The sequence below is a fragment of the Cyprinodon tularosa genome, unplaced genomic scaffold (assembly GCF_016077235.1).
Source record: "Cyprinodon tularosa strain WSP-4 unplaced genomic scaffold, ASM1607723v1 ctg197, whole genome shotgun sequence".
In the NCBI taxonomy this organism is placed as follows: Eukaryota; Metazoa; Chordata; class Actinopteri; order Cyprinodontiformes; family Cyprinodontidae; genus Cyprinodon; species Cyprinodon tularosa.
Genome location: NW_024038720.1, coordinates 3,721,324 through 3,739,068, shown reverse-complemented (window position 1 = coordinate 3,739,068; position 17,745 = coordinate 3,721,324). Strand labels below are relative to the sequence as shown.

The 17,745-nt window shown below is 35.2% G+C and overlaps 1 protein-coding gene across 3 annotated transcripts in view; it reads right to left on the bottom strand.

Moving 5' to 3' along the window:
* Positions 1 to 202: 202 nt before the first annotated feature.
* The window catches only part of gpc6a (glypican 6a), a 201,082-nt gene continuing 183,539 nt past the window's right edge, over positions 203 to 17,745 (bottom strand). For all 3 annotated transcript variants that reach the window (XM_038283894.1, XM_038283896.1, XM_038283897.1), the window contains 3 exons: positions 7,667 to 7,797; positions 5,207 to 5,382; positions 203 to 734 (listed from right to left, as the gene is read on the bottom strand). In XM_038283894.1, coding sequence (XP_038139822.1) covers positions 511 to 734; positions 5,207 to 5,382; positions 7,667 to 7,797 — 531 coding nt within the window. In that variant the 3' untranslated portion in view covers positions 203 to 510. The remainder of the gene's footprint in view (positions 735 to 5,206; positions 5,383 to 7,666; positions 7,798 to 17,745) is intronic.

The following is a 17,745-nucleotide window of genomic DNA, read 5'->3' as shown; positions in this document are numbered from 1 at the left end:
GGCTGGAAACATAAAATAAAATAAAATCTGAACAAATAAAAATAGTAGAACTCAACAATGTCTGTTTTCATCACACTCATGCATGCACACATCAAATCTTTCAGCCATTGTCTGAGGAAAAGAGAACTAATAGGATAACAATGGTGTTGTCTTATTTAATTTCATCACACAAAGGAAGAAAAAATAAAGGTTTTCACACTGATAGAGCCATGTGAACATAGTTTGGATTCCTAAAGGAGAAGCATGTTTTTTAGAGCTCACATGATGATGAGAAAACACCACATTTTCATATTTTCAGAGATGGTAAAAGCTGCTTCACTGATGGCAACGGACATTCTTTGGGGGACAAGCAAGATTCAGCACTGCATTCACTTCCAACCTTACCACACCATATAGTCAGCCATTCTTGACATGTTTCCAGGAGGTTCTACATGTCCAGTGAGGAAACAGCAGGGTAGCTGTGAAACATACTGCTAACAGTATAAGAGTCAAAGATCAGGCCACACTGTATTATCTCCATTGGGTCTGTGCTGCCCAGAGTGGGAATGTGAGGGCACCCATCACCAGCATTGTGGAGGGTCCACAGGAGAATGACTGGCCCGCAGCAGCAGCTGCCGCCCGTTCATCGCTTCTGTCAGCTCCGATCACTGGAGCTTCTGTTCCTACAAAAACAAACTCTGTCGTGCAGCCATCAGAACATCCACTTCCACTTCCGGAGCTACTGCCCTCGTCACCTGCAACAAAAAAATGTTAGCCGTTTAAATGTGAAAATGAGAACAGATAGCAATTATTTAACTGCATTGGTTTTCTTTTAAAGCTTTACAAAGTATAAGATGGGCTTACTAACTCAAACTTTTTCATGATGTTTTTGACTAGTTGGAAGAATGAGGCGATAAAGTAAGGGATAATTTCTAATAATGAGTCAAATTAATAACAATTGATAATTGAACATCATTGATCTCACAATGGAGAAATTCATCTCTGCATCTTAACACATCCCCTTGGGGAAGAGTGGGCTACTATGTGCGGCACCTGGGGAGCAATCAGGGGTTAAAGGTTTTGCTCACGAACCCAGAGTGGAGGCTGCAGGGACCGTTCCGGTTACTTGCCACCTTCTCAGAGCACAAGCACACTGCTCTAAACACTAGGCCACCGCATCCCAAGCTTTACTATTCTGGTAACATTTTAGAACCAGATTAGAATGGACAATGCGGAGGTGTGAACCGTCCAACATGTAACAGAAAACAGTTGCTTCCACGATGCCCATTTATTTCTGATAATGGAGACCTAAAATGGAACTATCCCACTTGTCTTTTATGAAATAAATAAATATTAAAACAATTATCAATATGCTAATTATTTTTTTAATCAAATAAATCATACGTTATTCATAAACAAGCGTGCAAAACAATTGCAAAATGTCATTAAGAGTAGTGGCAGTGTAGCTCTCAAGGTTTATGATCATCTTTCTTTGGGCCAGAAAGACTATAAATGTTGTAATTGCACGTTTCATGGCTTTTGAATTTACTTGTCTTTGTCTTTGTCAACGTCTAAATTGCTAAATTCCTCTGGCGTCACTTGTGTCTTATATCCCTATTTTTATATTCTCCTTTCTCTTTCCCTTCTGCTACACCACACTCCTCCAAATTATCAAATTTACTAGGTTAAAGTAAAATATAAAATTATTCTTGTTTTGTCTATTATCTTGCTGTTACTAACTGGCATTTGAGTCAACTCTTTAATTTAGAGCAATCTGGCAATTTGACCTTATTCTATTTATAGGTGTCCTTTTTAGCAGACACCATGCAGCCAGTCAGGTTCGAGTATTCACCCAGATCACTGTATAAAGCTTGCTAGGCCCTAAGTGGCGGCCTGTCATAGAATCAAAAATCTTTTCTAAATTAGTGACAGCATCCTACTAAGAGTTATCAGGTTGCACTGACAACACTGCTTGATGGTGTTAATGATGAAACTGAGTGAAGAAGAATCGGGTGTCTATTTCTAATGTCTGTAAGGTTTCTAAATAAAAGTAATGAATGTATGAAAGTATGTCAGAAACTGGTGTAAACTACCTTGAGAAGGTTGAACCAATAACTACAAAGTTTATCTGTTATTAGAGTTTGAGCTAAAGTCTGTCTTAGAAAATGCTGGATTTAAAAAAGTTTGCATCCTTTAGGAACACAGTTAAGGTTAGGATATACTTTCTTAAGCCTATACTGATATAAAGCGCAATTTAGGACAGCTAGCTGCTCTAACCTCAGTACTTATAATAAGAACATAGCGCATTTTTAAAATATAAAAAATTTTACATCAACTGCTCTATCACAGTGGCATGATACCATCCCGGCTCCTACAATACATAATTATATCTTCTTTAATATTGAAGTTCTTGTAATTTTAATGAGCTAACAGAAAAAAATGAACAAAACTGTAGACTGTAAATTAGCCACAAACGTCCACAAACGTAATTTCCATTCTCATTATCTAAGCTGACCAAGTGGTTTATCATAAACTCATTTTTGAACTCTTCTGATCTCTCTGGGTTTTGATTTTACTTTGTCGCTTCTAGTTTTGTGTGCCTAAAATTACAGCATTAACACATACTTTAAATAGTTTACATGCACTTCACTGAGGATACCAGCAACTACAAATCTAAATGTACTTTATAAGAAAGAAACTTAGGGAATCTGCTAAAGAATGCATGGGTGAGCTAGAAAGCAGAAAAATAGAATATAATGCAAATTATAACGCAGGAGAACAATAATGCAGAATTAATAAATTACATACCAGTAATAAAGAACTAAAGCTTTGAAATAAACCATACCTAACCTTTTATGTTGTTATAGAATTCTTTTAAATTTTAAGGTGTTTTGTGTTGTTCAGTTTTCTGTCCAGTTGTCTCTGAAAAGCTAAAAAACCCACAGTGACACATTCATTTATGATGAAAAAAAAGGAGCAAAACAATTATGTTGCACAATTAAGAGTATTTTTCCTTATAATTTGCTAGATGCCAGTCTGAGATTCTCTGGTCCTCTGTTGGTAAATGCCATGGTAATCCTACAGGTTCTATTTGCAGGGTTTGGTACACGCAACCAGCTCAAACAAAGCAGCCACTGTGAGGGAAAATATCTGGAAGAATGCACTATGAATACCTGAAAGGTCTCATATTTTAAAACAATACCTTTTAAATAGATCTCTTAAATTTTATTCTAAACTTGTCATTTAATGTATAGCATAGGTTTGTAAATTATAATTGTTTTGTATCAATGCATCGATCCAACAGCCGACGACACAATGAGTCGAAACGTCTGCAAGTGTATCGATTAATGTTTTTCTTTCCTCCGGGCTTTTTTTTATCCATCTGCTCCTGGACATAATTCTGACTCCCAAAACCTATTTTGCCCTCCTACCTTGCTTCCTTTAGCCACTACCCTCTTTCAACTTGCAGTATTTTTTGATGCAAGGCCTTTCAGAATCTATAACACAGAGGCATTATTATTTTTCAGTGATAAAAGGCCTAGGTGGAGTACAACTTTGCTACTTCTGTTATTTCCTGATGTTTCTCAAATAAAATGCATAAAGATATTACAGCTTTCATTGATTTATTTCAAATTTGAATTTTTTTTTTAAACCAATTTCTCGAAATGAATCATGGTGGGCTGCTCAGTGGGTTCGATTCCTGGCCCGCGGTCTTTCTGCATGGAGTTTGCATGTTCTCCCTGAGCATGTGTGGGTCCAAAAACAGTCCAAAAACATGACTGTTAGGTTAATTGGCTTCTCTAAATTCTCCTTCGGCCTGTGTGTGCATGAATGGTTGTTTGTCGCCAGTCCATCGCATTGCCCTGCAATGGACTGGCGACCTTTCCAGGGTGTATCCCGCCTCTCGCCCATTGACCACTGGAGATAGGCACCAGCACCCCTCGCGACCCCAGCTGGGATTAAGGGTGTTAGATGGATGAATCATGGTGTATTCTTGGGTATAGAAAATGATCGAATCGTTGGGTCAGGAAATTGATACTCGATTGAATCGCCATGATGGATGTGATTTACACCCAAGCTGCATCAGTTCAAACAAGACTTTTTGACTTCTTATTCTCGAAAATAATAGGTATTTTTTGAACAGCAGTTATAAAGAAATGCTTGCTTGTTGTGGCTGCTTTGTCATGGTAAAATTTGACATGCTGCTATAGCTGTGTTAATTGTGCTTTGGTGCTCGCTATCTCCATAAAATAAACTTGGTGGTTGAATTGTGGAGAATATAAGCTTTCTAAGGATGTCTAACATGTCTATATTTGTGTAGTTTACTAGTGTAATTTTCATGCATTCTGAGTTATTATTTGTAAATGCTTTAAAACGGGTTAAAAAAATTTAAACAATTGACTGGACCTACACCTGCATTAGATCTTAAGAACTGCATGCAGTACATGCTTCCTTTGTATTAATGTTTACTATGGTACGGGTGAAAATAAAATAAAAAGCAAAAACTTTCTATTCTATCTCTACTTAATATCTTTTAGCATTTTGGAGAAACTCTCAGTCCAGTTTGTTGTAATTTAGTTGCATATTTCTCATGTCAAAGATAATGAAAATTCTTACTACAAGACATGAGCTTTTCTTGCCCTGCATGACAAGATCTGTTAATATCTATATTTAATTAGTTGATCCTAGATACAGCTATAATTGAGACTGAACTTGCATTTATGGAATACTCTTTATGCAATTTTCTTTTCATATTTCCCCTGTGAAGCATTAACACATTTAACAATCTATTCCCACTGAATACTGCTAATGTTAAGAAAAACATAATGTATTATTGGTTTTCACAGAGACACAGATGTTTTCTTTCAGGCTCAGAGTATTTTACCATCTTGTCAGCACTAGCAGATCCACAGAATCAAACATGACAGTTTCTGTCACGACAACATGTGAGATGTACATCTTCCTAAATGTGGGCCTGGCTGTCTATCATTGGTGGTTTCTCCTCACCTTGAGCTATTTATTCTCCTAATAATATATGCCTTGCCTCTGTGATGCTCTGAACATCCACTGCCGTTGGTGACAAGTTCCAGCAAGAATGAAAAATGAGATGTTGTTTCTGTAGTTTGTGTATTTTTTGAGACTGCTGTTTGTCACACGGTGTAAATCAAAAGTAATGTGCAGTGAAAGAAGGAAATAGAGAAGCCTTGTTCCATATCTGAGGACTTACTGGAGTCCTGAAAGGAGATGTCATTTCCATTGTAGGCATTCTTTAGCTTGTTGGTCATGACTCGTAGAGTCATGATCTGCTGCCGAATCAGTGTGTCCGGTCGGGTGATGTCCAAAATCACCTCTGGATTGTTCACCTGGTTGGTGAGACCCTCCTTAACCACTTCAGGGAAATATCTAAAAACAGAAGAAAAACAACCAAAAAAGCACACAAACATTAGAGACGAACATTTTGATTAAGATTTTTAATCCTAGCACATATGTAAAGGAGCAAGGTAAAAAGGTGGAAATAAATATCTACATACAATTTAGGGCTGGATGCTTAATTGATTTTGACTAATAATTGACTAAAATTCAATTATTTTAGTTCATAGAAAAGATTGCTGCTGCTCAAATTTCTTGAAGTCTCTTAATAAACCCAAATAGTTCCCTGGTGAAAACATGAGATTAGAATTCCTCCTATGGAAAATGTTCTCAGACACTCCCAGAAATTCTGTGGAAAGACCAGAATGGCTTTTTCTGGTCTTAGCAATGTTTCAGCAGATGTGCAGAACTGTGACGCTCCTGATCTTTTAAAAATGAAATTCACGTTTAATGACATTTGATACCCGGAGCAATTGGGTGTAAATGCAGTATAGGTTGTCCTACCAGCCACTGTTTGCAGCTAATGCCTTTTTATTTTAAGTGATTTCAATCCTGGATACATAAATCCCTTTGGTTCAACTGTTTGCATTGGCTTAAACATTTTTTTCTTCAACCCTCCTTTTTCCAATCTTTGCCACAAGTTATTCCCTGCCAGCAGCAAGACAACAGAGTGCAAATCCTACTTGTGTCTAGACCTTGTAGAAAAGTTTATTTTTGTTTCCTGTGAAGCTTTTTACTTACCTTGCTTCTCTGTCTGTGCCCTAGATACTCTGGGACAACTTCTTTGTGATTCTACCTGCCTGTCTGCTCACACTCAGCTTGAACTGAATCACATCTCCTTTTCATTGCTTATTGTCGAATACGCTGCTTATTTCTTTTTAGCTTTCCCTAGCTCTATTTAGAGAAAGTATTAACAGGTTTTTTTATGCTGTTTTGAAATGCAATATTGGCAGTTTAAAAAGGGGCATTGCCGCAAACTAAAACCTAATTAAAAAGTGAGTCATAGTATTAGTCCCAAATAAAATATACCTCTCAATTTAACACACGCATTTGTTTTAGACTCTAAAATGGTTTAATTACAAAAAGAGGTAAGTAAAAGATCAAGGTACTGAGAAAGGTGTTCATGATTAAAAGGCGGGTAGGTCTAAAAATAGCAATTATTCTGGACTTTTCTTTAATTCAAATTTGTTATTATAAATTATTATTATTATAATTATTCTTTTATGTAGCAAAGTACAATCATTCTTAAACCACAGCTGGATGAGGTCATCCTTAATTCTTCGACACAGTTAACATAACTGGGTCTTTAATGAGCATAAAGCACATTGAATTTAGTTATACTGTATATTAAATAAATAATGAAATAAAATATTTTGGTACTTACATTAAAATGCTTTTTTTATATTGTGGTAGTGGATGCTGCAATTCTAGGACATCTAGACTATCTGTTTCTGCCTTAAACGGGTGAAGAATACTCAGCCTGTTTGTTTAGACTTTGATTAGGTGGCCACATGTTGTTTTGAACCCTTTCAATGGGAGACCTCCTGGTGGGCCTCAGATCGTTGTTTTTCTGTTTCAACAAAGTGCATTTGAGTTTAAGTTCATAAACAGATGGATTCTTATTTGGGGTATTCTGGTTAAGTTCATGGTTCAATCAATTACTACAATTCATCCTTGTCCTGAAGCAGCAAAGTAGCCAAACGTAAACATACTCCCTGAAATTGTTTTTAAACATCCTATTCATGCCATATGATGCATTTTTTCAACCTCAATATTTATAAAATTGATAGGTTTATTTTTTTTGTCATCGGTCTGTATAAAGAAAGCATGGTTACTATATAAAGAATATAAAGAATTCCTGATGGCCTGGCTGGTGTTTCATTATCAATTCAACTACCAGATTTAGAGCAGTGCTTAAAATGGCACTGGCACCAGCATATATTTTTTAATGCACCATCTGGTGATTTTGTTACTTGGAGAGGATCGAAGCGAGAGAGTGATACATGTTCCCTGCCAGCATCTCCAGTTCACTGTTGGAAAGAGCTACTTTTTGACCAATCAACTGTCAGTCTCAGGGCTACTTTACAAGCTGCTCGGGTGACAAGAGGTTTTTGAAGCACCACAGTCCTTCGAGTATTAGAGCCTTGGAGATTATGCACGGCAAAAGTTCTCCATATCAGTGCTAACCATTGTAGTTTAAGAGAAACTGCTAATCTTTGAACATAATTTGGTTATTTTAATCCATGGCAGGCAAAATGTGATAAAAGCTGTTTGATTCTTTTTTTTTTATTTTTTATTGGAGCTGTTGAGTCCTCACCTGCCCTTTGTGTGGCTGTTCCAGCACTGTTCTTCATCAGACGCTGACAGTTTGCTTTCTGCACAGATGTCATCTGGTAATTTCGACCAGAATCTCTTGGACTCCAGTAACTTGTCTTTGATGTCAATCACCTGCCGTTGGCCAAAAACATGGAAAAAAAGAAAAACAAAAAACACATTGAGATCCTAATTAAATCTAAAACTGGAAAATAAAGATCCAAAACACAATTTAGCTCATCAATAAACAAATAATAACACAACAACAAGGTATAGAATATGTTTATTTGGGGGTGTAGCAGTCATGAACCAAGTTTGTCTCCTTTATAATACTTTCTGTTATTTTATTCCATTAAATGAGAATTACTGACTGACAACAGTTTGTTCATCCTTTTTTTCTCCAGCCCCCCTTCATATTCAGTTGATCTTTGAGTCATACAAGACAGATTTGAGGTTTCAAATCTGGTATTTGGAATAAGTGGTTACCCCCAACTGATTCCATCTGGGCTCGACAAGAAGCCTGAGCGAGGAGAAGAAAATAGCCCAAATTTTCACACACCAAAACATCTTATGTTTCCTTTTTGTTCTATTTTTTCAATAAAAAAAAAAACAAAAACAAAAAAAACAAAAAAAATTAAAACAAAGTAAAGATTTCATAAGATTTGCAGTAGTGTATTGATGAATTGAAGAGGGAATGAATATTGCATTACAGCCAAAAATACACAATAATCATAAAACTTGATTAATCGTTTTTTGTTGTTAAACCAAAATCACAATATGTTTGAGGATGATGTCTTCTAGTTTAAATAAAGATGGTCAAAATAATTTTTTTCATCTCATAAAAAAACAGACCTGTTCAATTAAAGATGATCTAAAATGACCTTAAGTAATACATAGGACCAAAATGTTGTTGGAATATGACTTAACTTATTTCTTTGAGAATTAAACTAATGTCTCTAAAGGGTTGGGTGTGTCTGATCTGCCATAATTTGCAAAATTCAAAAAAACTAAATCTAAGAAAGCTGATATTGTCTTTCATCAGTGTCTTAAATTTAATGACTCTTTTAGCTCCTTGTTGAGAATGATTGCTGAGATGATATCATCACATACATTACAACTAGAATCATTCACATATTACTTGAGTAAAATTTTGAATAAACTATATATATATATATATATATATATATATATATATATATATATATATATATATATATATATATATATATATATATATATATATATATATATATATATATATATATATACAGGTGCTGGTCATAAAATTAGAATATCATGAAAAAGTAGATTGATTTCAGTAATTCCATTTAAAAAGTGAAACTTGTATATTATATTCATACATTACATACAAACTCATATATTTCAGATGTTTATTTTGTTTAATTTTGATGATTACAAATGACAACAAATGAAAATCTCAAATTCATCATATCAGAAAATTAGAATATTGTGAAAAGGTTCAAAATTGATGGCCCCTGGTGCCACACTCTAATCAGCTAATTAACTCAAACCACCTGCAAAAGCCTTTAAATGGTCTTTCAGTCTAGTTCTATAGGCTACACAATCATGGGGAAGACTGCTGACTTGACAGTTGTCCAAAAGACGACCATCGACACCTTGCACAAGGAGGGCAAGACACAAAAGGTCATCGCTAAAGAGGCTGGCTGTTCACAGAGCTCAGTGTCCAAGCACATTAATAGAGAGGCGAAGGGAGGGAAAAGATGTGGTCGAAAAAAGTGTACAAGCAAGAGAGATAACCGCACCCTGGAGAGGATTGTGAAACAAAACCCATTCAAAAATGTGGGGGAGATTCACAAAGAGTGGACTGCAGCTGGAGTGAGTGCTTCAAGAACCACCACACACAGACGTATGAAAGACATGGGTTTCTGCTGTCGCATTCCTTGTGTCAAGCCACTCTTGAACCACAGACAGCGTCAGAAGCGTCTTGCCTGGGCTAAAGAGAAACAGGACTGGACTGCTGGTGAGTGGTCCAAAGTCATGTTCTCTGATGAAAGTAAATTTTGCATTTCCTTTGGAAATCAAGGTCCCAGAGTCTGGAGGAAAAGAAGAGAGGCACTTCATCCACGTTGCTTGAAGTCCAGTGTAAAGTTTCCACAGTCAGTGATGGTTTGGGGTGCCATGTCATCTGCTGGTGTTGGTCCATTGTGTTTTCTGAGGTCCAGGGTCAACGCAGCCACATACCAGGAAGTTTTAGAGCACTTCATGCTTCCTGCAGCTGACCAACTTTTTGGAGATGCAGATTTCATTTTCCAACAGGACTTGGCACCTGCACACAGTGCCAAAGCTACCAGTACCTGGTTGAAGGACCATGGTATCCCTGTTCTTAATTGGCCAGCAAACTCTCCTGACCTTAACCCCATAGAAAATCTATGGGGTATTGTGAAGAAGAAGATGCAATACACCAGACCCAACAATTCAGAAGAGCTAAAAGCCACTATTAGAGCAACCTGGGCTATCATAACACCTGAGCAGTGCCACAGACTGATCGACTCCATGCCACGCCGCATTGCTGCAGTAATACAGGCCAAAGGAGGCCCAACTAAATACTGAGTGCTGTACATGCTCATACTTTTCATGTTCATACTTTTCAGTTGGCCAACATTTCTATAAATCCTTTGTTTTTATTGGTCTTCAGTAATATTCTAATTTTCTGATATGATGAATTTGAGATTTTCATTTGTTGCCATTTGTAATCATCAAAATTAAACCAAATAAACATCTGAAATATATGAGTTTGTATGTAATGTATGAATATAATATACAAGTTTCACTTTTTAAATGGAATTACTGAAATCAATCTACTTTTTCATGATATTCTAATTTTATGACCAGCACCTGTATATACATACAGAGAAAGACAGGTGACAAATTCATCCTGTCTCTGACTGACTTAATATATACTTTGGTGAGAAAATCCTTTGTAGGTGGGCCTCAACCTTCTACGTAAAATTCTATTGCTCTTGGCTGTGTTTCAATTCTCCTGGTAAATTGTTTTGGACTCGAACCAATTTCAGCTGCTGAATTGTTCGAGGCTCAGCAAAGTACAAACTAAAAAAAGTATCAGTCCTACAGAATGTCCTGTCATATATTGGATAAAACAACATCACCAGTCTGGATCCTTGATGTCAAACTACAGCTGAGTTTTTAAGGTATTCAGACATAAGCTATTTCTTTTAGCGTCAGCTAATTACTGCTTATCTGTTTCAAATCTTTAATTCACATGGCCATGGCTGTGCTGTTCTATTCAGAATTTACCTTTTTTATTACGTCTCTTTAAAATAGAAGCTAAAATGGAAAAAAAAACTTTATACCTTTCTTTGTTTCTCCTTTTTTACAGCCTCATTAATTAAATAGTGACAAGTGAGTGACATAAACTAAAGACTTTTAGCTCTCATTTTTCTCTCAGTTGGTTGAAAGGCTACATGAACAGATGGAGCGCGCTCATGTGACAGAAAGATTAATCTGCTGACATACAAGCCCAGTAATGACCAAATATGAACTTGGAGGTTAAAGACCAAGAACTAGTTGCTGGGTCAGTTTAACTTTTAACGTCGGCTTAAAATAACATTTCCTTTTTAAATATCTCTATCATGCTTACTTGACAAGTATATCATCTGCATACTCAATTTGACACATTAGGTATTTGGTAATTTTTAGTTGAATTTCAAGATGTGCCGAATTAAGCCAAACAATGGAGAATACGCACTCCTGTTCAGGAAATAAAAATAAAAAAAAACTTTTTGTTATCATTGCAGCTATAGCAAGATCTCATGTAAAAAGTTACTGATATATCTAAAAGTAAACATATTTCTGATCTTGCTAAAAAAGCTGTCCAAATGGTGTCAGTATTTAACTAGTCACAATTTTTCCCAAGCATGACAGAAATTGATTTTGTTTAACACTAAGTGCAATTAAAGTCTTACAGCAAATTCTCACTTTTAATCACATACATGCTGTCTAATCTTCTAAAAATAGTGCATTACTGTAGGTGGGATTTAAAGCCTGCATTGTTTGTTCTTAGGCTTATTGTAATTAATAAGTATTTTTAAAAAAAATCATGTTTTCCATATTTTTAAAACAGAATTTCATCTGGAATATTTATCCTTGAATAAATATAAAAGTTAATATTATATACGATAAAAACTACTGTACTGATCAAAGCTATAGTGAGCATAGTGATCATATTCTTTCAGTCACAGTTTGGAGTTTTTGACACTTTATTCTATATGTGAAAAATAAAATACAATTTTATTAATTCCAGAAATATAAAATTTACTTAATTTCTACCATGCCTACTCTGCTTGCCTTTTCTAGAATGTTTCATGTTGTTACTCTGAGGTTCACACCTGAGGCCCGTACCACGAAGCGAAGCGAGCTCAATATAGCGGGATTAGTGCCAGCCTATCCAGTTTCTGTGTGTTCAGGGAAGTGGCAAGTTGATGAATTCATTCATCAACTGCATCAGGACACTGGACACTGATGAACAGCTCGACAGACTGTATTTTTCCCGAGCCGCTCAGCATCCCCAATGGTAGGCAGAAAGCTGATGGTTCCACAGTGTCACATGTCCATAGATACAGTCTATGTACTGCTGCGGTATGTATAGATATATATATATATATACTGTATATATATTTATGTATATATAGAAATGATTTATATATATATATATATATATAATATACTATATTAAGCGTTGAAGTACTACGTCTAGTCAACACTATTTGGGATAGCTCAGTCCCAAAATCCTTTATTATAGCAATTTAGCATGTATGTAGTTGAATTCCACAAATACATAAAGGTAATTTTAAACAGTGTTACATTAGTTATAGACAGTAAACTGGATGTGTAAGCTCATGTTGGCATCTAATACATGAAAATCCTTCATCCTTTCTTTGTAGATATGTCCTTTTAAAAAGAGAACTGCATCAAATGCTAAAAAAAAACTGAATAATATGTGAATAAGTATTATTTTGTGATACAGAGGTACAATTACACCAACAAAACTTGAGTAATAAGGTATGGGGGCAAAGTCTTGAATATAAACTATAAAGGGACGTCTCAAACAAAAGGCTTCCTAGTTTGACAAACTGTAAATGAAAACTAAAAATAATGCAAAAGGTGACATGCTCATGTTCAATTGTAAACAAGTCTGAGCAACATAAGAATCATCTTATGGGAAGCAGTCAGGTACTATACCCAGAGGTGAATGTATTTTATATTTGACCTTCAGTTCTGTTTAGCTGTGACAGCCTTCTGAAGTAAAGAGCTGTTGCTGAACTACTGCCCCATATAACAAGTCCCCTACTACAGATCCTGTCTTTCAGTTTTTAACTTGACTCTCTCCTATAGACAGAAGCAATTGGCTGAGCTTTGGCTCCAACTAACTCTCTGTTTTTGCTTTCATCCTTTAGATGTTAAACTTAATGTTAGATGAAGCTAATAAAATAGCTTCTATTGTCAATAGCTGTCTACTTAGTCTATACCATAGAACGTATTACTGGAGCACTGTTTCTTTGTAGTTTCTCTGCAAATGTATCCAGTATGTACACAGGGGGATATGCCTCCAGTGATCTCCAGCACTCTTTAAGTGAAAGCAGGGAATACCTTGGAAAGGGGAAGGCTAAAGAAAATTAATGATACAAATAATATAATACATGTAAGTCAGTAATTTAATGCGGTTGGCTGGATCTTCATACACAGAAATGCTTTTAAAATAATTGAGATCTGAAGTTTAAGGGTTTGTTACTGTAGATAATGAAGATAAATTAAAATGTATATAATGATCTTTAAATTATTCTGTATGATGGTTAATAATTTTTTTGCAAACTGCCTTTAAATGACTTTTGTTGTGAATTTGAGCTATAGAAATGAACAGAACTGAAACTCAATGAACAGAAGGAAAAACTGAGAGACAATTTTGTTGAAGAAAAATATTATAGTTGTAACGCTCCATCCTATTTGGAATTGTGTTTTGTTTGTTCACTGAAGTTCTTTAGGATATCAATGCATGAAGAATGCAAAAGTAGTTAGGTTTTCTTTTGTTGACTTTCATTAGGTTTAAACTCAACAGTTGCCATGGTAGAGACACTGAAAGGATAGCTGGCATCGTCCCCAGGAATAGAGGTCAGAGAAATGGGCGCAATGAGTAACACCACCACCCACTACCACAGTCTGCGCAGCAGAACGTTATAGGGTGAAGAGCAAGCTGTCCTTCATAAACTAAGAGATATTGGGACTGAATGTGCAACCAGAAGGTTTTAATAAAGGTTTATAATATTCAATCACTTGTTCAACAAAATTTCAAAATGTCCCTTTAAATGCTAACAAAGTCCGTAAGCCATATCTGCTTTATGTCTTGTATCGTTTATTATTTACCATTTTAGTCCTGTTGTACAGTAATAACTCAATTGCTTCACTAATTAGTTAATTCTTGCAATGTTTATTTAATCTGATTTCAAAGTTTCTACAACCAGCTTTAAATAAAATTCCTCTTTAAAAATGTTTAGTTTTTTTTTTTTAACCAATTCCTAGTAATGAGTCTTTTTCAGTCCTGGTTTAATATTCATACTGATATGACATGATCGGATAGGGTTATTATATTTCTATATACAGTAGAACATTCAAAAACAATTATTTCTTTGGCCATAGCAATATATGAAACAGAAGAAATATTGAACACTTACCACCCAATTACAATAGAAAGAATTGAATGAAAAATAAAATTAACATGCCCCTCTCATGCTTTTGTTGTTGCATAAAACCTGCTATTTGGCACTAAATAGAATCAAAACTAATGTAATATATATATATATATATATATATATATATATATATATATATATATATATATATATATATATATATATATATATATATATATATATATATATATATATATATATACTGCTTTTAAAACGTCATTTCATTTGCTTTTTTTTTGTCTCACTCTGATAATCAGAGATGGCAAAAGTACTCACTTTCCCTACTTGAGTAAAAGTACAGATACTTGTGTTAAAAAATACTCTGGTAAAAGTGGAAGTACTGATTAAACTTCTTTACTCAAGTAAAAGTAACAAAGTACAGGCTTTTAAATTTACTTAAAGTATAAAAGTAAAAGTAGAAACCCCTTTTTTCATGCTGTTACCTACATTTTAAATGGATGTCTGCCAATAGGACTAGATCTCCGTTGTGTTAATTTTCAATTATCTCGTCGTCCATACTACTATGCTAACGCCACCGCCACCAAGCTGCAATGATTTGCAGCGAATGAATACCGCCGAATCTGTCGATTCATCTTGTAGTGGTGCGTCAAATGCAACGTAGATTCCCATCCAATTAGACTGAATTTGGTATTCATGACGTGAAAAATAATAACGGTAACTCCATTGAAATGATTCAAAACTAAAGTAACGAGCCAATTTTTAAAAATGTAAGGAGTGGAAAGTACAGATATTTGTGTAAAAATGTAAGGAGTAGTAGTAAAAAGTCGCCATAAAAATAAGTAGTAAAGTAAAGTAAAAATATCAGAAAAATCTACTTGAGTACAGTAACGAAGTATTTTTACTTCGTTACTTCCCATCTCTGCTGATAATTAACATATTCAAACCTATTTTAACCTTTCTTTCAGTTGTTGTGCCACAACCATAGTTAGCCTGTTTTAAACAGAGATGGTGGTAGACGGGGCATTTATGCATTTGACACTGTCTTCCATTTAGTTAATTGCTAATTTGCTATGCACTTTATTGCTAGCTTGAGAGCCCAGACATAACTATATTAAGTAACTTCAAAAGATGTTGCAGCTCTTTAAAGTGTTGATACTAGTTGCAGAAAAATGTCATACAATTTATTTTTTATTCACCTAAGATCCTGTTGAATAAAAAATTGTCCTCCAAGCTTTTTATCATAGGGCCATCTAAAACAGATCAATTAATATGGCTGCTTTCTTTTAATTTTGACCATTAAAAAAATCTTTCAACTGGAAATGTCCCTAAATTTAGTGTTAGAAATCTGTTAGTTATTGATTTTCAATTAGTCAAATCATGTATTGTTTGACCAAAATAAAAGTTTATCCACCTCCTTGATTTTCATTGTGACTGGGTTTGAAAACATCCCAGTTGTTCAACATTAGTTTTAAAGCTACCTCATGGAAAGTTATCAATCATAACATCCAGACTTAACTGTTACAATTCTTGTTAATAAATTCATGTATTTTCAGTAGAAGTTGTGAATTTATTCTGTAATTGTTAAGAGTTTGCTGTTTGACAATGATTATTTACAAACTCAGTCATTGATCTGTTGTTCTAACACCGCAGCCATAAGAGCAGTTGTTCAGAGGACAAGGTATGACAGATCCAAAATTATTTGAATAAATATTAAATAACATAAATGAATATCAGTACACAACAAGGGTTATTTAAAGGTATAGTGGAGGATTTTCTTTTTCCGGGTGGATCATCAAAATAAGTGGTCCTTCTAGTTGTCGATCATTCTGGTGATATGTTTACGTAATGTCGTCCTACGTGCTCGTCCCCATTTCCACCTACCAGTGGTGAGTCTGACATAGTAGAAAAATTACAGATCTTCTTTTGAAAAGTAAGCTTGCATGAGCGATGCAAACAGCAACTTTTAAACAGAGTGTACACAAGGAGAAATGGGCTTGTGCATGCAGTTGCACGCATTTAATAGGCGTTCCCTCTGGGAAGCGGGTACAACTATACAAGGCCTTTTTAAAAATGTTCACAAATCCTCCATCATACCTTTAAGCAGAGCCTTGAGAATATCCTGGATTTCCTACTGTGCCTTTTTCGTTTATTTTTTTATTTTTTTTTACATATCTGGATTCTTCTGCATATCTTATTGCTGGTCATGGCGGCTGCAGTTGTTCAAAGTAACTTCACAATCCCTTAACTGATCCAAAAGGCAATGATCTGATAAACAACAACCTGATTTGTTCTGATCATCTGGGCACTAGGATGGCTGTGAAATGATCCTGATTACACACACAAACCCGAGAATATGTGGGCTCAGGTAAACATGCATAGTGACATGCACCCCAAACCATCTTCATGTCCTCGTTATACTTGAGCCTTTAAAAGAGCACCCAATACAGTAAATCCGTAGGTCTTAACAGGACATGAAAGGGCCTGTAATAACAGGATGCCACTGCAGGAGGCTGGTCTCACATTGGATGTGGTAATCCTATTACTGAGGAACCAAAGCTGGTGAGTTTTAACACACAGTGGTATGGCTCTGACTCACCATTGCCCAAAGCAACCTGGGAGTGAAAACAACATACTGTATGGATCGGCTTTAAGATAAAGACTTTGTTCAGGTTTTTAAAATCAATGTGACAGAGTCCAATCTGACAGCAAGACATCAGATGCAGAATACATATATACATAATACATTAATCAAGAATTATTATAATGAAAGCAATAAGAAAGTCTCTTGGAAAACATTGGCTGCTTTTGACACATTTGCACTTTAGCAGAATCTCTGCAATAATGGTCCTCATTCTGCCCTGTGAGAGTTCTCTGAAAAACTTATATCATTAAAACCTACAGGTCTGTGGAGATGAGATTCTATGAATGTTCTCATTGAGTTGTGCTAACACTAATAGTTATTTTCCGACATACATTTTTTGTGTGTCATTTTCATTTATCTGGCACATTCAAAAACAAAGTTATTTGACCTAAGTGTTGTAGAACTCATCCAATATCATAAGGCTATAATAAAATAACATTACAAAAAAATCTATTGTACAGTTTTAAAACAAAGATTGTTTTAAACTAGTTGTTTTGATTCAAAGATGGTTCTGCAGATGACCACCTTTGTTGGAACAATGCAAACACCTTATCGCCTTTACTATGAAACAAAAACTTCTATCATATTTCTCCCTTTTAACTTTTATTGACATTAAGCAACAACAAAAAAACAACTGTTATTTATATACAATATTTATACTTAATGGGCCTGATTAGAGAGCGAAATACGGGGGGTCCGGGGGGGCACGACCCCCCCAATCAACCCATGAGACCC